At 45.2% G+C, this 26,363-nt stretch overlaps 1 protein-coding gene across 5 annotated transcripts in view; it reads left to right on the top strand.

Annotated features, from left to right (window-relative positions):
- SASH1 (SAM and SH3 domain containing 1) overlaps positions 1 to 26,363 on the top strand; it is a 415,520-nt gene that overhangs the window by 272,298 nt on the left and 116,859 nt on the right. For all 5 annotated transcript variants that reach the window (XM_069725895.1, XM_069725896.1, XM_069725899.1 and 2 more), the window contains exons 5-6: positions 23,817 to 23,857; positions 24,153 to 24,239. In XM_069725895.1, coding sequence (XP_069581996.1) covers positions 23,817 to 23,857; positions 24,153 to 24,239 — 128 coding nt within the window. The remainder of the gene's footprint in view (positions 1 to 23,816; positions 23,858 to 24,152; positions 24,240 to 26,363) is intronic.

The following is a 26,363-nucleotide window of genomic DNA, read 5'->3' as shown; positions in this document are numbered from 1 at the left end:
TCGGTTTTCTTTGCTGTAGAACCTGCGGTCACATCTGTTCCCTACACAAATACCAATTCATACTCACTAGACTATCAGAATGCGCAGATTGCAGGTACCATCACCCTACCCAAGTAGTGGGCAGATTCTTCACGTGAAATGTATGTCTCCCTGTGTAGACAGTGGGTGTACTGCAGCTATCACTGGGTAAAAACTAGATAAAGCAGAGCTGTTGCATTTAATGTGTTAAGTCCACTTACCAAGACAATCACATATCAATAATTGGCTGGAATTTCTCGGCAGCTTAGCATTCCTGGAATGAGGATGCCATGCTATCTGCAACGTGTATTTGGCGAGTCTTGTATCAGCTGCTGAGCGGGAGGAGTGTGACAAATCTGCTGTAATTTGCCTTCTCTCCAGTTCCAGGCTGGATTATCTAGAGCGACAGATCATACATGCTGCAGCTGTGTTTGGTCACTGAGTTCTTTTTTTTATTTGGCAAAAAACATGGAAATATTTCCACATTTTGATAGTATCTAAGCCAATTTCAGATTACAGAATGATGGCTAAGTTATTGTTGTGAATTCTGTGGCTGAATTCACTCCTGTGGTCACAAGTGGTACTGCAGCTTCTGAGCTTCCTCCCTCAGGTGTTCTGGTGAGCTCGTTAACTGCTTCATTACTTAACTCCGCCTGATGCTGCTATCCTTGCTCCTTGTCAATGTTTCAGTGTTGGATCTGAGCTTCTCCTGATTGTTCCTGTGACCTGCTGCTCTGTATAGCTAAGTGCTTTTTGCTTTTTTGTTGCTTTTTTTCTGTCCAGCTTGTCTTTGTTTTGCTGGAAGCTCTGAGACGCAAAGGGTGTACCGCCGTGCCGTTAGTTCGGCACGGTGGGTTTTTTTTGCCCCCTTTGCGTGGTTTTGCTTTAGGGTTTTTTGTAGACTGCAAAGTTCGCTTTACTGTCCTCGCTCTGTCCTAGAATATCGGGCCCCACTTTGCTGAATCTATTTCATCCCTACGTTTTGTCTTTTCATCTTACTCACAGTCATTATATGTGGGGGGCTGCCTTTTCCTTTGGGGAGTTTCTCTGGGGCAAGTCAGGCCTATTTTTCTATCTTCAGGCTAGCTAGTTTCTTAGGCTGTGCCGAGTTGCCTAGGTAGTTGTTAGGCGCAATCCACAGCCGCTTTTAGTTGTGTTTAGGATAGGATCAGGTGTGCAGTCTACAGAGTTTCCACGTCTCAGAGCTCGTTCTTTTATTTTTGGGTATTTGTCAGATCACTGTGTGCGCTCTGATCGCTAAGCACACTGTGTTTCTGGATTGCCTTCATAACACCTGTCATTAGCAAACATAACAGTACAAGGAGCCTAACTAATGATTCGCAATAGAGGGAAAGAAAAAGTTCTGACATCATTTTTTTTTTTTTTTTTCCTCAGCTCTGTGTTCACTTTTTTTTTTTCCCCTAGACATTTGGGTGATTCTGGACACAGGTGTGGACATGGATATTCAGGGTCTGTGCTCTTCAATGGATAATCTCGTTATAAATGTACAAAAAATTCAAGATACTATTGATCAGAAATCTATGTTAGAACCAAGAATTCCTATTCCTGATTTGTTTTTTGGAGATAGAACTAAGTTTCTAAGTTTCAAAAATAATTGTAAGCTATTTCTGGCCTTGAAACCTCATTCTTCTGGTAATCCTATTCAACAGGTTTTGATTATTATTTCTTTTTTGCGCGGCGACCCTCAAGACTGGGCATTTTCTCTTGCGCCAGGAGACCCTGCATTGAGTAGTGTCGATGCGTTTTTCCTGGCGCTCGGATTGCTGTACGATGAGCCTAATTCAGTGGATCAGGCTGAGAAAAATTTGCTGGCTTTGTGCCAGGGTCAGGATGATATAGAAGTATATTGTCAGAAATTTAGGAAATGGTCAGTACTCACTCAGTGGAATGAATCTGCGCTGGCAGCTTTGTTCAGAAAGGGTCTCTCTGAGGCTCTTAAGGATGTCATGGTGGGATTTCCTATGCCTGCTGGTTTGAATGAGTCTTTGTCTTTGGCCATTCAGATCGGTCGACGCTTGCGCGAGCGTAAATCTGTGCACCATTTGGCGGTACTGCCTGAGGTTAAACCTGAGCCTATGCAGTGCGATAGGACTATGACTAGAGTTGAACGGCAGGAATACAGACGTCTGAATGGTCTGTGTTTCTACTGTGGTGATTCCACTCATGCTATTTCTGATTGTCCTAAGCGCACTAAGCGGTCCGCTAGGTCTGCCGTCATTGGTACTGTACAGTCCAAATTCCTTCTGTCCATTACCTTGATATGCTCTTTGTCGTCGTTTTCTGTCATGGCGTTTGTGGATTCGGGTGCTGCCCTGAATCTGATGGATTTGGATTATGCTAAACGTTGTGGGTTTTTCTTGGAGCCTTTGCGGTGTCCTATTCCATTGAGAGGAATTGATGCTACACCTTTGGCCAAGAATAAACCTCAATACTGGGCCCAGCTGACCATGTGCATGGCTCCTGCACATCAGGAAGTTATTCGCTTTCTGGTGTTGCATAATCTGCATGATGTGGTCGTGTTGGGGTTGCCATGGCTACAAACCCATAATCCAGTATTGGATTGGAATTCCATGTCGGTATCCAGCTGGGGTTGTCAGGGGGTACATGGTGATGTTCCATTTTTGTCGATTTCGTCATCCACCCCTTCTGAGGTCCCAGAGTTCTTGTCTGATTATCAGGATGTATTTGAAGAGCCCAAGTCCGATGCTCTACCTCCGCATAGGGATTGTGATTGTGCTATCAATTTGATTCCTGGTAGTAAATTCCCTAAAGGTCGATTATTTAATTTATCCGTGCCCGAACACGCCGCTATGCGCAGTTATGTGAAGGAATCCCTGGAGAAGGGACATATTCGCCCATCGTCATCACCACTGGGAGCAGGGTTCTTCTTTGTAGCCAAGAAGGATGGTTCGCTGAGACCGTGTATTGATTACCGCCTTCTTAATAAGATCACTGTTAAATTTCAGTATCCCTTGCCATTGTTATCTGACTTGTTTGCTCGGATTAAGGGGGCTAGTTGGTTCACTAAGATAGATCTTCGTGGTGCGTATAATCTGGTGAGAATCAGGCAAGGAGATGAATGGAAAACTGCATTCAATACGCCCGAGGGTCATTTTGAGTATCTAGTGATGCCGTTCGGACTTGCCAATGCTCCATCTGTGTTTCAGTCTTTTATGCATGACATCTTCCGTGAGTATCTGGATAAATTCCTGATTGTTTACTTGGATGACATTTTGATCTTCTCAGATGATTGGGAGTCTCATGTGAAGCAGGTCAGAATGGTTTTTCAGGTCCTGCGTGCTAACTCTTTGTTTGTGAAGGGATCAAAGTGTCTCTTCGGTGTGCAGAAAGTTTCATTTTTGGGGTTCATCTTTACCCCTTCTACTATCGAGATGGATCCAGTTAAGGTCCAGGCCATCCAGGATTGGATTCAGCCGACATCTCTGAAAAGTCTGCAAAAGTTCCTGGGCTTTGCTAATTTTTATCGTCGCTTCATCTGTAATTTTTCTAGCATTGCCAAACCATTGACCGATTTGACCAAGAAGGGTGCTGATTTGGTTAATTGGTCTTCTGCTGCTGTGGAAGCTTTTCAGGAGTTGAAGCGTCGTTTTTGTTCTGCCCCTGTGTTGTGTCAGCCAGATGTTTCTCTTCCGTTCCAGGTCGAGGTTGATGCTTCTGAGATTGGAGCAGGGGCGGTTTTGTCACAGAGAGGTTCTGATTGCTCAGTGATGAAACCATGTGCTTTCTTTTCCAGGAAGTTTTCGCCCGCTGAGCGTAATTATGATGTGGGCAATCGAGAGTTGCTGGCCATGAAGTGGGCATTCGAGGAGTGGCGTCATTGGCTTGAAGGAGCTAAGCATCGCGTGGTGGTATTGACTGATCATAAGAACTTGACTTATCTCGAGTCTGCCAAGCGCTTGAATCCTAGACAGGCCCGTTGGTCGTTATTTTTTGCCCGCTTCGACTTTGTGATTTCGTACCTTCCGGGCTCTAAAAATGTGAAGGCGGATGCTCTGTCTAGGAGTTTTGTGCCCGACTCTCCGGGTTTATCTGAGCCAGCGGGTATCCTCAAGGAAGGAGTCATTGTGTCTGCCATCTCCCCTGATTTGCGGCGGGTGCTGCAAAAATTTCAGGCGAATAAACCTGATCGTTGTCCAGCAGAGAAACTGTTCGTCCCTGATAGGTGGACTAATAAACTTATCTCTGAACTTCATTGTTCGGTGTTGGCTGGTCATCCTGGAATCTTTGGTACCAGAGAGTTAGTGGCTAGATCCTTCTGGTGGCCATCTCTGTCACGGGATGTACGTACTTTTGTGCAGTCCTGTGGGATTTGTGCTCGGGCTAAGCCCTGCTGTTCTCGTGCCAGTGGGTTGCTTTTGCCCTTGCCGGTCCCAAAGAGGCCTTGGACACATATTTCGATGGATTTCATTTCTGACCTTCCCGTTTCTCAAAAGATGTCAGTCATTTGGGTGGTCTGTGATCGCTTTTCTAAAATGGTCCATCTGGTGCCCTTGGCTAAATTGCCTTCCTCCTCTGATTTGGTACCTTTGTTCTTTCAGCATGTGGTTCGGTTGCATGGCATTCCTGAGAATATTGTTTCTGACAGAGGTTCCCAGTTTGTTTCAAGGTTTTGGCGAGCCTTTTGTGGTAGGATGGGCATTGACCTATCCTTTTCCTCGGCTTTCCATCCTCAGACTAATGGCCAGACCGAACGAACCAATCAGACCTTGGAAACATATCTGAGATGTTTTGTTTCTGCAGACCAGGATGATTGGGTGTCCTTTTTGCCGTTGGCTGAGTTCGCCCTTAATAATCGGGCCAGCTCGGCTACCTTGGTTTCTCCATTTTTTTGCAATTCTGGGTTCCATCCTCGTTTCTCTTCAGGACAGGTTGAGTCTTCGGACTGTCCTGGTGTGGATTCTGTGGTGGATAGGTTGCAGCAGATCTGGACTCAGGTAGTGGACAATTTGATCTTGTCCCAGGAGAAAGCTCAACTTTTCGCTAATCGCAGACGCCGTGTGGGTCCCCGACTTCGTGTTGGGGATCTGGTTTGGTTATCTTCTCGTCATATTCCTATGAAGGTTTCCTCTCCTAAATTTAAACCTCGTTTTATTGGTCTGTATAGGATTTCTGAGGTTCTCAATCCTGTGTCTTTTCGTTTGACCCTCCCAGACTCCTTTTCCATACATAATGTATTCCATAGGTCGTTGTTGCGGAGATACATGGCACCTATGGTTCCATCTGTTGAGCCTCCTGCCCCGGTTTTGGTGGAGGGGGAATTGGAGTATATTGTGGAGAAGATTTTGGATTCTCGTGTTTCAAGACGGAAACTCCAGTATCTGGTTAAATGGAAGGGTTATGCTCAGGAAGATAATTCCTGGGTTTTTGCCTCTGATGTTCATGCTTCCGATCTTGTTCGTGCCTTTCATGCGGCTCATCCTGGTCGGCCTGGGGGCTCTGGTGAGGGTTCGGTGACCCCTCCTCAAGGGGGGGGTACTGTTGTGAATTCTGTGGCTGAATTCACTCCTGTGGTCACAAGTGGTACTGCAGCTTCTGAGCTTCCTCCCTCAGGTGTTCTGGTGAGCTCGTTAACTGCTTCATTACTTAACTCCGCCTGATGCTGCTATCCTTGCTCCTTGTCAATGTTTCAGTGTTGGATCTGAGCTTCTCCTGATTGTTCCTGTGACCTGCTGCTCTGTATAGCTAAGTGCTTTTTGCTTTTTTGTTGCTTTTTTTCTGTCCAGCTTGTCTTTGTTTTGCTGGAAGCTCTGAGACGCAAAGGGTGTACCGCCGTGCCGTTAGTTCGGCACGGTGGGTTTTTTTTGCCCCCTTTGCGTGGTTTTGCTTTAGGGTTTTTTGTAGACTGCAAAGTTCGCTTTACTGTCCTCGCTCTGTCCTAGAATATCGGGCCCCACTTTGCTGAATCTATTTCATCCCTACGTTTTGTCTTTTCATCTTACTCACAGTCATTATATGTGGGGGGCTGCCTTTTCCTTTGGGGAGTTTCTCTGGGGCAAGTCAGGCCTATTTTTCTATCTTCAGGCTAGCTAGTTTCTTAGGCTGTGCCGAGTTGCCTAGGTAGTTGTTAGGCGCAATCCACAGCCGCTTTTAGTTGTGTTTAGGATAGGATCAGGTGTGCAGTCTACAGAGTTTCCACGTCTCAGAGCTCGTTCTTTTATTTTTGGGTATTTGTCAGATCACTGTGTGCGCTCTGATCGCTAAGCACACTGTGTTTCTGGATTGCCTTCATAACACCTGTCATTAGCAAACATAACAGTTATTTACAGAAAAGTTTTCTGAGAAATGTAAGAAAGTGAGTGGAGCATCAAGTACAACAAGCAGAGAATGAGTGCAGTCCTTTATGCAATATGATTTATAGATTGGTGAGAAATGACAGGGTCCAGGGATACTAAAACATTACTATAAGGCAGGTAGTGTGTCTGTTTGGGCGGTCCATTCTTGTGAGATGATACGATCACAGTCAGAGAATGGCTAGTACTAGCCATCAGCTGTAATCGATGCGGAGGAGCGCATGTTCACTGTCTCTACAGCTCCCAATTGCCATCCGTGAATGCTATATATACAGTGTATACAATACAGACCAAAAGTTTGGACACACCTTGTCATTTAAAGATTTTCCTGTATTTTCATGACTATGAAAATTGTAAATTCACACTGAAGACATCAAAACTACGAATTAACACATGTGGAATTGTATACTTAACAAAAAAAGTGTGAAACAACTGAAAATATGTCTTATATTCTAGGTTCTTCAAAGTAGCCACCTTTTGCTTTGATGACTGCTTTGCACACTCTTGGCATTCTCTTGATGAGCTTCAAGAGGTAGTACTGTATGTATATATACAAGACGGATGCCCGACGCTATCGCATTGGGAGTGTGGTAATGTCACAATGGGGGCAGACATGCAGTGCTGTTGTTGCCTAATGGCATCCTGTGATAATCTAATGACTTATGCATCAGGGGACTCATGTGCTTGATGCCTACGCTTATATGCATTGTTTTTGTCCCAGCGATGCTGTTGCTCTTCAAGAGTCTCATTTGCCCTTTGTTGTCTTCAACGTTGTGCCTTTGCTGCTTTCCTTTCATTGTCATTGGCATACTTTTTAGGAGGAGCCATGTTGGCATTGTTATTTGCTTTTTAAAGGGGTTTTCCCACAAGCAAAACTTCATTTTAAAAGTTGTCTGTGTCTGACCATGTACAGAACATACCACATCTCCTGGGCAGGGGAGGAAGCAAAAGACAATACTGACATTACAGCAGGAGATCGCAGATGATACGTTTTGTAAGGTAAAATATTTTTTAAAAACAGTCAGTGAAATATTTTACCTCACAAAATGAATTCTCTGTGATCCCCTGCTGTAATGTCAGTATTATCTTTTGCTTCCTCCCCTGCCCAGGAGATGTGATATGCTCTGTACACGGTCAGACACAGACAATTTTTAAAATGAACTTTCCTTCGTGAAAAAACCCCTCTCATGTGACCGGCTTCCTCTGCCTGTAGACACATTGCGCATCTGCCACCGGGATCAGCCGAATGATTCAGTGCATAATTCGCGCAGACAGATACCGGCGGTCACATTAAAACTGCGCATGCACTCTTCCTGTACAAAGATGGCGGCAGTCAGTGAATCATTCGGCTGATCTCGGCAGCGTGTTCGCGATGATGTTCCGTTGGTGGTACTGCGCAAGAGACTGCGTGAGTGCACGAGTATGAGTGTGAGTGTTGCGACGGTGTTCCACTGGTGGTACCGCGCAATAGGTTGGTACCAGCAGCAGTTTCCATATTGAGACACCCATCACTTGGATGTCCCAATATGGCGGTCGGTGATCTTCCTCCGCTTGGAATTCTGGGATACGGTGACATCTGGACAGAACAGGAAATGAAAACATTACAAGGCAATTATATAAATACTAGATGGAGGTCTGATGCTATCGCATCGAGAGGGCGGTATTGTCACAATGGGGCAGGCATGTGGCACTGTTGTAAATCAGAACGCCGCAATTTTTGTGCAGACAGATAGAGGCGGTCACATTAAAACTGTGCACGCACTCCTCCTGTACAAAGATGGCGGCAGTCAGTGAATCATTCTGCTGACCCGGGCGGCGGCGTGTTCGCGATGGTGTTCCGCTGGTGGTACCGCGCAAGAGGCTGCATGAGTGTGAGTGTCTGTAAGTGTTTGTGTGGTGCCTACCGCATATAGAGTGTGTGCTTGTGTGTCTGTTGCGTACCGCATATAGAGTGTGCTTGTGTGTGTGTGGTGCATACCGCATATAGATTGTGCGTGTATGTGTGTTGCGTACCCCATATAGAGTGTGCTTGTGTGTGTGATGCGTACAGCATATAGAGTGTGTGTGTGGTGCGTACCGCATATAGAGTGTGTGTGTGTGGTGCGTACCGCATATAGAGTGTGTGTTTTGCATACTGCATATAGAGTGTGTGTGTGTGTGTGCGTGTGTGTGTCTGTGGTGCGTACGGCGTATATAGTGTGTGTGTGTGGTGCGATGGTGTTCCCCTGGTGGTACCGCGCAATAGGTTGGTACCAGCAGCAGTTTCCATATTGAGACACCCATCACTTGGATGTCCCAATATGGAGGTCGGTGAACTTCCTCCACTTGGAATTCTGGGATACGGTGACATCTGGACGGAACAGGAAATGAAAACATTACAAGACAATTATATAAATAGAAGATAATATGTACATATGAAAGGGCAGAGGGTTTTTTTTGTTGTAAGGATCATAGGGGCTCAGAATCCAGATCCCGATGATCTAAAGGGAGTGTAGGATAGGGAAAATGTATTTTAAAAAGATGGGTGCCCTTTAAAGTATAATTTATGGAAAAGGCAGGTGCTTATGGCTTGGAAAAACTTGTTTAGTGGTGGGATAGTGGAATAGCTGCAGGAGTCAGAGGGAGACCATCCAACAAGAAACTTATAAGGGATACAATGAATCTGCTCCCAACAGAGTAGATGATACATCCATGATCATATCAGAACCCACCGCTGTTCTTTTGATGATTGGACTGATGCTAGCGGGGAGATTGTGTGGATGGGCTGACTGACTTCTCCACTGAGGGCAGGACTAGGTATATACAGTATACAGCCTCTGGAAGTAAACAAGAACATTCGCTCTCGCTGAACCCAAAACCCTGACAATTTGAAACATAAAGTTCATGGGAGAATTTTGCATTCATAAAAGTTATTCTAGATTATGTATTATTATTGAATCCAGGGTGGTCTACGTGTGAAGAGGGTTTACATGCAAAAAGCATATATAAATGACAATGAACAAACGTAACAGTGAAGACTGGACCAGGGGGATAGGACCCTGCCCTCGTGGGCTTACAGTCTAGTGTTGGTTACATAATTCACATGAAGCTCATGAACCGGTTGATGCTTTTCTCCATGGTTCCCCTAGGAGATGCCCACTCTGGGCTCCTGTAAACTCTCCGTATACATGGGATATACCATCCGCATGTGTGTTGGGTTGGCGTCAGCTGAAGACCGCAGGGTTTGCGATCACTGAGAAAGCTTTGACCTGCCTCTAGAACCATTTCCATGGAAACCTAATGGGGAGATAATTGAATGGAACCTATTTTGCGATCCATCCCTTTCTCACTTGGATGCCAACAAGGTCAAAACTTTGCAGTCTTAAAGCCCCTTTCAGCTTCATGCTAATGCGATAAGACTGAGGAGTCATTTGTCTCCCAGTGCCAGCCCCCGTTTAGATAAATGAAAGTGTATTCATCCCATAGCGTTTATGGGAGAATTTGGCTTTCACACTAATGATGTGACTAGGTCGCCTCTAACCAAGTTGCTTGCTTGTTCCGCATGCTAATTCCGCTCCTTCCTCTTATTGATTACTCCCTCATTGACTTTCAGCCACACATCTGTGTGAACTTTGGATGTGGAGACTGTCCTGATAGTTGTGCCCTTTACCTTACTCTTCCATTCTAGACGTGAACACTCCGAGAATAATATTGTTCTGCGGTTTGCACTCGCTCCTCCCTTTCTGCGAGTAATAACCATGACCTAAGAGTCTTTGTGTAAATAGCACATTGCTACATTTGTACTCTGGTATTTGTGTTAGTACACAGGTCTTATCACCATCCCTTACATAGGGCTGCCAACGTCATATTGTTATGGAGCGTTTATCAAAAAATCCAGGACAGACAACATTTTTCATTCATACAATGCAACACCGTAAGGAATCATTGCGATGCATGGCTGCAGTGAATAATATATCAGCTACATTCTATGCCAACTGTTAGTCAGAATCATATGTAAAAGTTACAGTACTCCAACTTCAAAAAGTCTCAGATGCTTGAAATACTTATTTACGGACAATTACTCTTCAGTGGTCGTTTAGCGCTGACCGACCCTTAGGTTAGCTAGTTGGGTTCAGAGGTATAACAATGTTTCTACTTGCACAAAAGATACTTCATAAATAAGATGATATATTCCACTATTTAGGGCACAGTAATCATTATGGTAAATACAATGGCTGTGGTCGTGGTATTGGAGGGTCCCAAGGCTCTGTAGTGATGTAGCCAGCTTTAGATCAGCGCTTACCAGCTCGGCCACCACTGCTAGATTGCAGCACTGGCTGGTAACCTAGACAAGAGCGTTAACAATGGCAGCTAGATCAATTTGTTCTTAGTAATAATTAAATTGCAAAGTTGCTTCTTCTTACAAAGGCTTTGCAGTTTTACCCATTATTGTTGTTGAGACTCGCCTAACCCAAGCAATGCAGAGAATTATATCTGAGCACACTATGTTGTGTAATGGGCATCGCCAGGTTTCGGAGCCAACATCTGTGCAATGGTTCCTGAGCTCGCCTTCCAGGGTCTTTGTGCGGGGAGCTGCCCTTCCCTTTTAGGACTTGGCTTATTGCTTGTACTCTTCAGCCGTGATAAAGCCGGAGCTACTCAGGCATATAAAGGGAAACACGACTTGGCACAGGATCTTCCTTCTGGACCATTCACAAGGGGAGAACGGCCTTCTCAAAAACAATATAGGAAAGACAATTCTATTTACCTAAGTGTTTCTCATCGTGAACCGAACACTTTCATGAACACGAATGGGTTTTCTATTAGGGAGCTGTCGGATACAGCGTGTATGAGAACCTGCTAATATAGATATACTTTGATAGACAACATGCCCTAAAGCCATCCCGTGGAGTGACAGCGCTTGGCTGGGTGTCAAAACACTGCTTCATGCCAAGCATCACTGGATCATTATTGGGGAATTGTAATCAGCATATTAATGACCTTCATTTTACAGTAATTGCTGCCCTGAAACTGCTCCTAAGGGTCATCGGCAAAACTGTAATGCCTGATTATTTATTTTATGCCAAATGAGCTCCCAGACATCTGACATCTCACTCGCTGATTGCTTCCATGGCAGAAGATCTATGCCTTCCTGTATATGAGCATTGTGTGACTGGGAGCCCATCTTACTGCTAGGATGTGATGTAAGGTTTCTATCAGAGGGGGTCCGACTGCTGGCATCTGCACCAATTCCAATACAATATGTGTGTATGTGTGGGCTTCTATGCAATGCTGTGAGTATCATCTGTTCCTAAATCTCACCCAGCCTAAATTCATCCTATTAAATTAAGAAAAAAAACTTGCTAAACTAAAGTGAATCATCACCAGGTTTTTCGTACGTCATTTAAGTGCAGAATTATGTTGGAAAAGAAACCATGATTCCAGTGATGTATCACTCAGTTCACTGGGTTCGGCAGTTGTAATACAATCAGTTTTTAGCATGTAGCAGAGCTCAGAAAGCTGCCCCCGCCCACACCAGGCTCTGTATGTACACTGTTTATTGGCAATGAGCTGCTAATCTGAGAAGGAGTGATGTTTGGACCACTTGGCATACAGGGCAAGTCTGGCAATGATCATCTGCTGCTGATAAACCACTCATTGTATTGAAACAACAGCACACAGCCTAATAAATGACACATCACTGAAATCACTGATCTGTGAGCGCCACTGTCAGTATAGAGATGGTCGTGCTCTGCAATGTGTGGAACGGCCATGTCCATGAATGGAGAGATACATGCATGCATGGGACCAACATCTTACAATAACTTGGGGGTCTTACCAGTGAAACCCGCACTTATCTCCAATATATGATGCAGATCTGTAGATTGGTTGCAGAATACTTGGACATAACGTAAACCCTGCAATATAAGATGTTTGTATATAAAGATTAGTGCTGATGGCTTGCTCAGTCAGTATTATCACATGGTTCCTAAGTGAGTGGAATTCGAGCTCTGACACCGCGGCATCGAAAAAACAGCTCCTCTCTCTTCACACTATTTTGTCTGACATTTTCTCTAAATAACCGTCTACTGCAGCAATTATTAAACATGTTTGTGTCATTATAACTGTAGCGTATAATTATCCACTGTTATCACGGCCGATTAAAATGTGTGTCCATGCCAAGGTGAAATAATTACACAATTGTTATCGTCTTGGTTTGGAGAGCTGCTGAAGGTCATTCTGGGCTTTCATTGCAAGTCACAGTGGTTTATTTTTCACTGGGTAATGTAGTAAAAAGCCATTTATGCTTAAATATGGATGCTCTGAGTCTAATATACAGACATGCCGACTTGTGCTTCCCATCTATATTTTCTTAAGGAGAATTCCCATAAAGAGCCCCATATACATTTTTTGCAAAGTTTCATGTTCTTTTATACCTTTCTGCTTCACTTCCCATCATCAGCTCTGCTGTCACAGCCATCAATTCCTCTGAGAATTCTCTGCTTCCTTCTGACTTCATTTTTTGTGATGGGTTGCAAGCCAGCAGTGAGCATACCCCCCTATATCTTCACCTAACCCCTTCCACTGCTCCTGCAACATCACACAGCCCAACCCGCATGTTCAGGACTCTATTGCAGGCAAGTCACTAAAACAGGGGATAGAAGTAACACAAAGCACCAGAACAGCAGCCCTTGCAGTAAAGTTTAACCCCTCCTCCTCGTAACTGAATAATGTATGGTTGGACGGCAGATATGAATGTATGTATATAATAGAGAGAATACAACATTACACAGGGTATAGAGCGATGTGTGTACATATATGGTATGTATATATATCTACTACAGAATTGTCTAAGGGTCACTTCCGTCTTTCTGTCTGTCCTTCTGTCTGTCACGGATATTCATTGGTCGCGACCTCTAGTATATATATATATATATATATATATATATATATATATATATAGTCCCTGTATACAGGTCCTTCTCAAAAAATTAGCATATAGTGTTAAATTTCATTATTTACCATAATGTAATGATTACAATTAAACTTTCATATATTATAGATTCATTATCCACCAACTGAAATTTGTCAGGTCTTTTATTGTTTTAATACTGATGATTTTGGCATACAACTCCTGATAACCCAAAAAACCTGTCTCAATAAATTAGCATATTTCACCCATCCAATCAAATAAAAGTGTTTTTTAATAACAAACAAAAAAACCATTAAATAATAATGTTCAGTTATGCACTCAATACTTGCTCGGGAATCCTTTGGCAGAAATGACTGCTTCAATGCGGCGTGGCATGGAGGCAATCAGCCTGTGACACTGCTGAGATGTTATGGAGGCCCAGGATGCTTCAATAGCGGCCTTAAGCTCATCCAGAGTGTTGGGTCTTGCGTCTCTCAACTTTCTCTTCACAATATCCCACAGATTCTCTATGGGGTTCAGGTCAGGAGAGTTGGCAGGCCAATTGAGCACAGTAATACCATGGTCAGTAAACCATTTACCAGTGGTTTTGGCACTGTGAGCAGGTGCCAGGTCGTGCTGAAAAATGAAATCTTCATCTCCATAAAGCATTTCAGCCGATGGAAGCATGAAGTGCTCCAAAATCTCCTGATAGCTAGCTGCATTGACCCTGCCCTTGATGAAACACAGTGGACCAACACCAGCAGCTGACATGGCACCCCACACCATCACTGACTGTGGGTACTTGACACTGGACTTCAGGCATTTTGGCATTTCCTTCTCCCCAGTCTTCCTCCAGACTCTGGCACCTTGATTTCCGAATGACATGCAAAATTTGCTTTCATCAGAAAAAAGTACTTGGGACCACTTAGCAACAGTCCAGTGCTGCTTCTCTGTAGCCCAGGTCAGGCGCCTCTGCCGCTGTTTATGGTTCAAAAGTGGCTTTACCTGGGGAATGCGGCACCTGTAGCCCATTTCCTGCACACGCCTGTGCACGGTGGCTCTGGATGTTTCCACACCAGACTCAGTCCACTGCTTCCTCAGGTTCCCCAAGGTCTGGAATCGGTCCTTCTCCACAATCTTCCTCAGGGTCCGGTCTCCTCTTCTCGTTGTACAGCGTTTTCTGCCACATTGTTTCCTTCCAACAGACTTACCATTGAGGTGCCTTGATACAGCACTCTGGGAACAGCCTATTTGTTGAGAAATTTCTTTCTGGGTCTTACCCTCTTGTTTGAGGGTGTCAATGATGGCCTTCTTGACATCTGTCAGGTCGCTAGTCTTACCCATGATGGGGGTTTTGAGTAATGAACCAGGCAGGGAGTTTATAAAAGCCTCAGGTATCTTTTGCATGTGTTTAGAGTTAATTAGTTGATTCAGAAGATTAGGGTAATAGGTCGTTTAGAGAACCTTTTCTTGATATGCTAATTTATTGAGACAGGTTTTTTGGGTTATCAGGAGTTGTATGCCAAAATCATCGGTATTAAAACAATAAAAGACGTGACAAATTTCAGTTGGTGGATAATGAATCTATAATATATGAAAGTTTAATTGTAATCATTACATTATGGTAAATAATGAAATTTAACACTATATGCTAATTTTTTGAGAAGGACCTGTACATAGAGATAGAAGGAAGAGCTGTGTGTTCAGCAGCATGTGCGTGTGAGCTCTGCTGAATGGAGTCCCGCTCACCCTCACAGTATGGGAATCACAAGACTGTAATTCCACCTCAGATTACAAAGCCAGGACGTGAGGAGGAATCTGACAAGACATAGCAGGAAGTCAGGATCCTCAGCCAGAGATCTTGTCATCAAGAAAGAGCCCGATATGTCATGGACTCCTATACCCCACCCTGGAAACATCCCCTATCCTCTAAAAGGAATTTGATATTCCCTGGACCTCTATATGCCCCCCCTCCCCCACCCCCGTATTTTTACCATATGCTTTGGCAATGCTAACATGTACTTAATCCTGCCAATAAAGCTCATTTGAATTTGAATTTGAATTTGAAAGCAGTTAGTTCACATTAAAGAGACTTCTAAACTCGTCACCAACCCCTTTAGAGTTGAAATCTTATTTCCCTTTGCTCATTGTTCACACAGACTTTGTCCTTTTAATCTTCTTGATAGGCCAAGTCAGATCTCAAACTTTGCACCGACGAGGGGCAATACCCCGAAACACCGTGTCTGCAAATTGAGATACTGATTTGGCTTTTATCCTAAGTCATATTGCACGACTCGTTAAAGGGTGGATTGTGACTTGTAGGAACGCTGCTTCCAACAGATGGAAGTTCAAGTCGAGTCCTCTCACTCTGAAGAGGCAATTTGCACATTTCATTTCCCAGAGGAGCATTGCACGGCGAATAAGTCAACTTACATTGGCATGCCAGAGCTGGTATGTCACTCTCCACAGGGAGAAACGTTAGCCCTTACACCTCAGTCCAGAACCTCTCACCTAGCCAAATCAGTTCTCATGCTCTGCATTGATGAGGGGCAACACCCCGAAACACTGTCTGTAAATTGACATTCTGATTTGTTTTTTATCCTAAAGGTACCTTCACACTGAACGATATCGCTAGCGATCCGTGACGTTGCAGCGTCCTGGCTAGCCATATTGTTCAGTGTGACAGGCAGCAGCGATCAGGATCCTGCTGTGCCATTGTTGGTCGGCGCAGAAAGTCCAAAACTTTATTTCGTCGCTGGACTCCCTGCAGACATCGCTGAATCGGCGTGTGTGACGCCGATTCAGCGATGTCTTCACTGGTAACCAGGGTAAACATCAGGTTACTAAGCGCAGGGCCGCGCTTAGTAACCCGATGTTTACCCTGGTTACCAGCGTAAAAGTAAAAAAAAACAAACACTACATACTTACATTCCGGCGTCTGTCCTCTCCGGCGCTGTGCTTCTCTGCACTGTGTAAGCGCAGGGGCCGGAAAGCAGAGCACAGCGGTGACGTCACCGCTGTGCTGTGCTTTCCGGCCGGCGCTTAGTGCAGAGAAGCACAGCGCCGGAAAGGACAGACGCCGGAATGTAAGTATGTACTGTTTTTTTTTTTTTTACTTTTACGCTGGTGACCAGGGTAAACATCGGGTTACTGGGGGCGTGGCCTAGCGAGCGATGTGAGCGGACGTGCGACGGATCTCTCTCCCCGCACCGCTCCTAAATCCTCACCCTTGAAGGCGCCGCCGAGCGCCGAAAACCGGGCGAAGTTGCTCCGCAGGACCCCTGGGCACGGAGGAGAGTGCCGGAGGCAGCGAAAGGAGAAGAGCGGTAATGCCGCGCAAAAGACAGTCAGCGCCCGCGGCTGGCGCGAAAATCCAAGATGGCGCCGTGGCAGAGGAGGAGGCGGCCAGAGCCAGCACCGCATACCGCCGGAGGCTTGAGGTAATCGCCCGGCTGGAGCGGTTTGCTCGGACAGAGGAGGGGGGTGCCCTGCTGCTGGGCCCTGAGGGGCCAGATGAGGAGGAAGTCCCGCAGAGACAGGAGAGAGGAGGGGATGACACCCTCAGTGTGGTGGAGGAGCGGCTTTCTCCAGGGAAGAGGCAGGAGATGCAAGAGACAACTAACATGTCACCCACCGCCAGTCCAGTGCAGGCTAAGGACTCTGAGGGTGCGCAGCAATCAAACGTGGGGGAACCTACACTGCAGGACATTTTCTCAGTCGTTATACACTGCAAATCTGCCCTGGCTGCGCTGAACCTAAGGGTAGACGATTTAACAGTTGAAATGAAGTCCCTTAATTCTGCTATGCGTAAAGTGGAGAAAAGAGTGGAGGTGGTGGAGGAGCGCGTGGGCAGTGTGGAAGATCAGACAAATGAACTGTTGAAAAGAGAAAAGAGATACATTCAGCGCATTGCAGAACTGGAATTTAAAACAGATGACCTGGAAAATCGTTCCCGTAGGAACAATCTAAGAATAATTGGGGTGCCGGAGAAGGTGGAGGGGAATAATCCTACGGAATACATTGAGGCATGGCTCAAAAACTCGGTGGGAGGAGCAGACCTTACCAACCACTTTTCCGTGGAAAGGGCCCATAGAGTCCCCACCCGGCCCCTGCCGCCTGGATCCCCCCCTCGAGCTCTGCTGGCAAAAATTTTGGACTATCGGGACCGGGAAACCCTACTAAGGAAGGCCAGGATCAGTGACGGACTGAGCATAGACGGAAATCGGATCTCCATTTATCCGGACTACTCGGCATCGGTGCAGAAACTGAGAATGAGGTTCGGCGAGGTCAAGAGGCGGCTCCGAGACCTGGACCTAAAATATTCGATGTTATACCCGGCTAAGCTCAGGGTGGTGGCGCTGGACCGTGTTCATTTTTTCCAGAACCCGGAGGAGGCTATGCACTGGCTAGATACCAATACTAAGAAAATTGGCGTGGATCGGAGCCGATGAGACTGACGCTGAGACTTCGTCACTCATTTGTTTATACCCCCTGATGGTGATTTTTGAACTTGTCTTACAGAATGCACCCAAAAGTTTGAAATAGTGTGCTCGGCGGCGCAAAGAATATTTCATGTTGATAGCGGTGGGAGGGGGAGAGATGGACTGCAAGGGGCTCAGTTCTAGGTTGTATCAAGAGCTCTCAGTTCTCATACAGAGAAAGAAAGTTTGTACTAGTTGAATTCTATTGAGTTTTAGATGGGGAAGTTGGGAAAGGGGGATGGGAGGGGGTGGGGGGGTGTCGGGGGAGACCTGAAGGAGACTGCTCTAACTCATTGTTTTTTCTCTAGAAAATGGGAGGGGACGTTAATATTATAAGCTGGAATGTTAGGGGGTTAGCGGACGCCACTAAGCGCGCGGCAATATTTCAGTATCTTCTGAAACAGAGGCCCTCGGTGATCTGCCTGCAAGAAACCCACCTAGTGGAGGAAAAAGTTGATATATTACAGAAACGGTGGGTGCGCAAGGCGTATCATTCGACGTTCTCTAGTTACGCGAGGGGAGTGTCAGTCTTAATTCACACTAATACCCCATTTGAGGAAGTTGAGGTTAAAATTGATACGGATGGTCAATACGTTTTGCTAGTGTGTAAAATCTTTGACTGTTTAATGTGCATAGTATCATTGTATATACCTCCGCCATACTCTGGAAGGAAGATCCAGGACATATTGGAGGCTATAAGAGGTTGGGATGGGATCCCCCTTCTGGTGGTGGGTGATGTAAACAATATAGCAAATGACCACTGGGACAAGAGTAACCACGCATCACAGCGCAGGGACGGTAATGACTATCTCAGAGAAATTGATTGGATTGATTTATGGAGGGTCCGCAATGCCAATACATATTCCTATTCCTGTTGCTCGACTACATACGGCTCGATGTCAAGAATTGATGTTGCCTTGGGTAACGATAGGATGAACGAACTGTTAAACGGGGTGGAATATAATCCCAGGATTTTATCAGACCATAGCCCAGTTCGGGTCTCTCTAAAGTTGTCAGGTCAGGTTGGTTTGAGGAGGGCGGGTTGGAAAATTCACCCAGTCTGGCTACAAATTTTGGACATGGCAAAGGTGGGAGTAGAGATAGAGAAATTTTTCAAAATTAATGAAGGGAGCGCGGAATGCCATGTAGTGTGGGACACCATGAAAGCTTATTTAAGGGGAATTTTGTTTAGGGATATCTCAAGACATAAGACAAGGACCAAAGAGCGGGATCAGGGCGTTTTAGAGGAGTTGAAAGCAGCAGAGGCGGCATTGGGGGAACATCGTACCGGGGAATCTCAGAGTCGTATGAGGGCAGCTCAGCGGGAGGTCGATCAGTTATTTTTGAAAAAGGCGGAGAGGTTGAGGGCCTTCCAGAGAGAAACTTTCTACTCGGAGGGGGAGAAAGTGGGGCACTTGCTCTCGGTAGTGGCATCCGCACAAAGAGACTCTTCACATGTTTACTCTATTAAGACGGAGGAGAGAACGTTGGTTACTCAGGGGGAGCAGATCCTGGAAGTGTTCAGGAAATTTTATGGAAAATTATATACGTCCAGTGTGGAGAAGGGATCCGAGGATATGGAGAGGTACTTGGAAGAAATTGATATGCCCCGGTTGAGTAGAGAGGAGTGTGAATTATTGGAGGAACCGATTGGGGAGGAGGAATTGGGGGTGGCCTTGGCAGGTGTTGCGGGGGGTAAGGCCCCGGGAGCGGACGGCATTCCAGCTGAGGTTTATAGGACCTTGAAAGAAACTCTGTTGGCCAGGCTGGTGGGGGTGTACAATAGCTCGCTGGAAAGAGGGGAGTTGCCTTTGTCGATGAGAGAGGCTATAGTGGTGGTTATCCCTAAGGCTGATAAAGATCCACTGATGCCAGAATCCTATAGACCAATTTCACTATTGACTGCCGATATTAAGATTTTGGCAAAAGCCTTGGCAAATAGGTTGAGTAGGGTGATAGACAAATTGGTGCACCCTGACCAGTCAGGCTTCATGCCTAACAAGTCAACGGCAATCAACCTGAGAAGGTTGTTCTTAAATTTACAAATCCCTTCAGATAATGCTGGCAAACGGGTTGTGGCATCTTTGGACGCCCACAAAGCCTTTGACTGTGTGGAGTGGAGTTATCTGTGGACAGTGTTGGAACGTTTGGGGTTTGGACCTAGGTTCATCTCATGGGTGCGGCTGCTGTATTCTTCCCCGGTGGCAAAGGTAAGGGTGAATGGCGTCCTCTCTGAGACTTTCTCTTTGTCTAGGGGGACTAGACAGGGCTGTCCTTTGTCCCCACTGCTTTTTGCCCTGGCGGTGGAACCCCTTGCTGCAAAAATTAGAGGTTCCCGGGAGGTGAGGGGATTTATGTACGGGGATTCGGAAGAGAAGGTAGCGTTATACGCAGATGATATTTTGCTCTTCTTGGAGGATTCGGGGGAGTCCCTGACAGGGGCGGAGGCCATTATTGAAGAATTTGGGAGCTACTCTGGCCTGAGAATCAATTGGGAAAAGTCCAATATGATGTTAGTGGATGGGGATTATGAGAATAGTGCTATGAGGGAATCTCATGCAAAGTTGAGGTTGGTGGATAAATTTAAATATTTGGGGATTCAGATTGCGTTGCCTCTGACGAGTTTTGAGGAACTAAATTTGGCGCCACTATTGCGGAAGATACGTATTAAGGTTCAGGCGTGGAAAAAGTTACACTTATCGGTCATTGGTAGAATAAATCTAATAAAGATGATTGTGATGCCGCAACTTCTCTACGTGCTGCACAACTCCCCTATATGGATATCGCAGAATAGATTTCGGAGGATTAAATCTCTATTTGGCGAGCTGATTTGGGGAGGGAAAAGTCCTAGATTTAAACAGGAAATCCTACAAAGACCAAAGACGGAGGGGGGAGTGGCACTGCCCAACCCATGGTTATATTTTTTGGCTTCACAATGTCAGCATTTTAGGGGATGGGGTGTGGAATCGGGTTGGGAGCGGACACCCTGCAGTCTGAGGAAACTGATTGGGTCAAGGGTACTAGTTGAGGGTTTGGAGGGTGGGCATTTCCGAGAGAAGGGGACTAAATTTTGCACTGTTAGGCTCATCCATAAGGTCTGGGACAAAGTTAAAGGAATTAGGGGTGTGAGGGCACTTACTAGGTTTTCGCCCATATGGAATAATTGTCTCTTGCAGGAGTTTAGACAGATGGAGGGATTCCATGTTTGGAAGGGAGCGGGAATTTCTCGGATAATCCAAGTTTTGCACCAAGGTAGAATTAAGAATTTTGAAACACTACAGGAGGAATTTCAGCTGCCAAGCTCTGAATTGTACCAATACAACCGCATCTCTCATGCATATCGGGCACAATGTAAGAAGGGGCCTATGGAGATCCAGGTGGATCTAATGCTAGATTTTATCCTCATAGGGGAAGGCACGAAGGGGGTGATCTCAGGAATATATGAATTTCTTCTATTTTCCTTTTTAGAGGGGCACCCTATCAGAGCTAGAGCAAAGTGGGAGGCAGACCTGGGGGTGATTGACGGCGATCAGTGGGACTCAATATTGGAATACGTGCCCAGGATCTCGATGGGTGAGCCTGGGAGGCTGTCACAGCTGTTGGTCATTCATAGGGCTTATAGAACTCCGGACATGTTGTATAAAGCCGGTCTGAGACCTAACTCCGAATGCCCTAGGTGCTCGCAGTCCGAGGCGGGTATCCTCCATATGATGTGGCAGTGCCCCAGGCTGTCCTCGTTTTGGATCGTGGTGCTAAATAAAGTGGGACTAACATACAAATGTTCGATACCACGGGATCTTTTGGTATGCATATTGGGTTACGTAGAGGAGATTGTAACTGATAACTCGTACAAAACAGTCATTGCAAGATTGCTGTTTATTGCTCGAAAGTTGATCACTAAGTTTTGGATAAGGGTAGAGCCACCAACGAGAAGAGATTTCATGACACAAGTGGACTATATCGTGGCATTGGAGAAGAGCATTTATTCTAAAAGAAACAAGATGGACCTTTTCAACAAGTTGTGGAACCCTTGGCTCAAGTCGGCGTGATCTGGAGATTGTTTTCTAGTTTTTTGGGTACTCTGCCCCCGTGGGAGCAGTATTGACATGACACCTTCTTGTTCTTGGTTAAGGATAGACGTTTGGGAGGATCGGAGTGGTTCTTCTTGGGTCTCCGGGGATGGGGGGGAGGGGAGAGGAGGGAAGCTGGTTTGGGATTAAAAAGTTTATTGAAAATGCAGAACATATGTATGTACTGTTTACAGTAATGTAATCTATTTATATTTTTCTTACTGTTTAATAAAAATATTTGAATAAAAAAAACATCGGGTTACTAAGCGCGGCCCTGCGCTTAGTAACCCGATGTTTACCCTGGTTACCAGGGGACCGGCATCGTTGGTCGCTGGAGAGCTGTCTGTGTGACAGCTCTCCAGCGACCAAACAGCGACGCTGCAGCGATCGGGATCGTTGTCTGGATCGCTGCAGCGTCGCTTAATGTGACGGTACCTTTAGTCATATTGCAAGTCTCATTAATGGGTCAATTGTGACTTTTATGGTTGCTTCCAATAAGTGGCGCTGTAGCGTTCTAGTCCTCTCCGAAGAGGCAATTCGCATACTTTATAGGAAATATAATGTTGTCATAATGGATCAGATATGTGCTCTGAATATAACGTCCTACAACACTGTAAGGGTTCACATATATAAAAAATCCATGAAATGGTATTAGTTTTCTGTGACTTAATGGGACTTTTTAGAATAAGCTGTCCTGTGCGCATGAGGATTTTTGCCTACTTGTATGCCTTGTGCCTTTGGCTACATTCACATTAGCGTTTTGCGGGGCTGCGTCGGGCGCAGCCGCGGAAACGCATGCACCATGCGCCCCTATATTTAACATGGGGGGCGCATGGACATGTGTTGTCTTGCGTTTTGTGACGCATGCGTTTTTTGGCGCAACAGAAAACGCTGCATGATGCAGTTTTTTCTGCGCCAAAAATCATTAAAAGCTGCGTTTTGCATGCGTTGTGCGTTGCGTCGCCGACGCAGCACCGCAAAACGCTAATGTGAACGTAGCCTTACAGCTGCAGCATCTTGTCTGCGTCTCCGTCTGCCTCTGTCCCGCTTTCCTCTTCATAGACTTTTATTGGCAGAAGATGTAATCTGTTTCCTCAGTGAGGACTGACCTCAAGATATATTTGAGCAGTTTTTTAGAGTGAGCTATTGATGCTGGAGACAAGGAGAGGAGAAGTGACTGATAAGAGGAGAAAGGGCTGTTTTCTCTAATAATTCATTTTTGCTTGTATTGTTGATTAATGAAAATAATTCAGTGTTTTAGTAAAAATGTATGTATATATTTTTGGGGGAGTTTACAATACAGAAGCCTGGTTGTAAAATTGCAGGAAATGGTGTTTAGTAATAAATGCCCACCTTAGCAGCCAGTCTGCTTTCCATTACTGCGTTCTTCATCACCAGGCCAAATTGGCACTGAAGGTGGCAGCACTCAGTCCGCACTTTCCGCTTTCTCATAATGCCACATTAATGAGACTGATGGAGAACCTCTTTAACAGCTTGATAGAGGAGAATATCCTGGAGAACTTATTTTTGCTATTTTGCTAGTCATTTTTCGATTCTAGGGGGAAAAGGAAAAAGCTTTTTAACTCTTTTGGTGCTGAACGCATTTGCGGCTACTTTTGTCAGCATGGACAGATTTGACCTTATCAGTCGGCGACTGTGAGTGCATAGTAGAGAGAAAAGCTGAGTGGTAATCAGTGCAGGCTCCAGCCGAGGAAGTGGTTATTGTATGAGAAGCCAGCATCTGGTAGAGTAGCGATAAGCTGAGAAGGTCATTCCCTGACATAGTTCACACATGCTTTTCCACTGCACACACCTGCACACAGGCTTATCCAATAATTCTGTTACACATTTCTGATGGGGTTAACTGTATAGCAAGCACAATGTGAATAGAGGGAAAAAATATCTTTGGCGCCCTCATCTGGTAAATAATGGGACTCACATGCTGAAAAATGTAAATGCATGTTCTGTCTTTCAAGTGAATGCTTCAAGAGGACCATTTTCCATTTTCTTTTCTCTTTTTCAGGCTTTCTCTTCATAAATCAAGCTCTGAAGAAAGCTCCGTAGGTGAGTATTTTTTACAGTTGAAATCAATATGTAACGGAAGCATTTTTGTGGATTGAGCGACATAGTTCCACGGTGCGTTTCAGAGGCCTGTCTGTACCGATGCCTATTACCGTATTTAGCTTTTCCAAGATGTACCGTAATTTGTAGGAGTCAATGCTTATATCCCCGCTAGAACTGCTAGTTATATCATTAAAATCAATGTAGGAGAGATTTCGCTGTCTGATCTGCCCAAGTATGATTACTAGGCTTAGGATGACTTTAATGATTTTCCGCAATTGTTTTTTCTTGTGTTTAGGTAAAGTTGACTGGAAGAAGAAAAATAAATATTTCTGGCAAAATTTCCGGAAAAGTCAAAAAGGAATAATGAGACAAACTTCAAAAGGTAATGAATAGCAATCAATAACAATACAAGTTCTAACTGTATCTCTCATCATATATTTCATTATAAACAGACCGGTTCTAAAAACACAGTAAAGCAGTCAGAGGACAGTACTCTAACGTTTCTCACTTTTATCATCTACAGTTCTCACTAACAGCACTCCAATCCAGAGTGGACATGGGTATTTTTCAGCTTCTCAATATTGATTTTTCCTTTTGCCTTAGGATAGGTCAGTGGTGGGGAACCTTTGTCCGCGTGCCAGAGGGGGCACGTAGAGTTCTCCCAGTGTGCCATCGCCATTCCGCTTCAGTGGACCAGGCCTGGCGGGTGAGGAGCCCGGCAATGTCCGCCCTTATTTAGCTGGATCTGCTTCCTCGCACACACATCCAGCTGAAGTGTATTGCAGCACACAAACTTGCTAGGCCCATGTGCCACGATACATGCTGCTGGCTAATCAGAGGCCAGCAGCTGACATTGGCGTACAGGCGACTGGTCACATGGATGGGGTGACGTATATACAAGGATGGGGTGACATATACATGGATGGGGTGACATATATACAAGGATGATGTGACATATACAAGGATGGGGTGACATGTATACATGGATCGGGTGACATATATACAAAGATGGGGTGACATATACATGGATGGGGTGACATACATGAATGGGGTGACATATATACAAGGATGGGGTGACATATACATGGATGGGGTGACATATATACAAGGATGGGGTGACATATACATGGATAGGGTGACATATATACAAGGATGGGGTGACATATACATAAATGGGGTGACATACAAAGATGGGGTGACATATACATGGATGGGGTGACATATACATGAATGGGGTGACATATATACAAGGATGGGGTGACATATACATGGATGGGGTGACATATATACAAGGATGGGGTGACATATACATAAATGGGGTGACATACAAAGATGGGGTGACATATACATGGATGGGGTGACATATACATGAATGGGGTGACATATATACAAGGATGGGGTGACATATACATGGATGGGGTGACATATATGAATGGGGTGACATATATACAAGGATGGGGTGACATTTATACATAAATGGGGTGACATATATTCAAAGATGGGGTAACATATATACAAGGATGGGGTGACATATACATGGATGGGGTGACATAAATACAAGGATGGGGTGACATTCAAGGTTGGGGTGACATATATACACGTATGAGGCATATACATGGATGGGGTGACATATATACATAAATGGGGTGACATATACAAGGATGGGGTGACATATACATGGATGGGGTGACATATACATGAATGGGGTGACATAAATACAAGGATGGGGTGACATATACAAGAATGGGGGCACATACATGGATTGGGGAGCAAATACAAGGATTGGGGGAGCATATACAAGGGTGAGTCATATACATGGTTTGGGGAGCATATGCAAGTATGGGGGATCATATGCATGGATTAGTGAAGCATATATAAAAATGGGAGCATATATATGGTTTGGGGGCATATACAAGGGTGGGGGAAATATACAAGAATTGGGGCATATACTAGGATGGGGTAGCATATACTAGAATGGGGGAGCATATACATGGATGTGGGGCATATACATGTATTGGGGGAACATATACATGGATGGGGATGATATACATATATTGGGGGAGCATATACTAGTATGGGGAGCATATACATGGATGTGGGGAACATGTACATGGATGGCGTCATATACATGGATTGGGGAAGCGTATATCAGGATCGGTGGGGGAGCATATACCAGGATGTAGGAGAATATACCAAGATGGGGGGCATATACCAGAATGTGGGGACATATACCAGGATGTGGGGAGCATATACCAGGATGGGAAGAGGATATATCAAGATAGGGAGAGCATATACCAGAGTGGGGAGAGCATATACCAGGGTGGGGAAAGCATATACCAGGGTGGGGAGAGGATAAACCAGGATAGGGAGAGGAAATACCAGGGTGGGGGAGCATATACCAGGATAGGGAGAGCATATACCAGGGTGGGGAGAGCATATACCAGGGTGAGGAGAGGATATATCTGGATAGGGAGAGAATATACCAGGGTGGGGAGAGGAAATACCA

Source organism: Ranitomeya imitator, chromosome 5 (genome assembly GCF_032444005.1).
Source record: "Ranitomeya imitator isolate aRanImi1 chromosome 5, aRanImi1.pri, whole genome shotgun sequence".
In the NCBI taxonomy this organism is placed as follows: Eukaryota; Metazoa; Chordata; class Amphibia; order Anura; family Dendrobatidae; genus Ranitomeya; species Ranitomeya imitator.
This window is presented reverse-complemented; position numbering and strand designations above follow the sequence as displayed.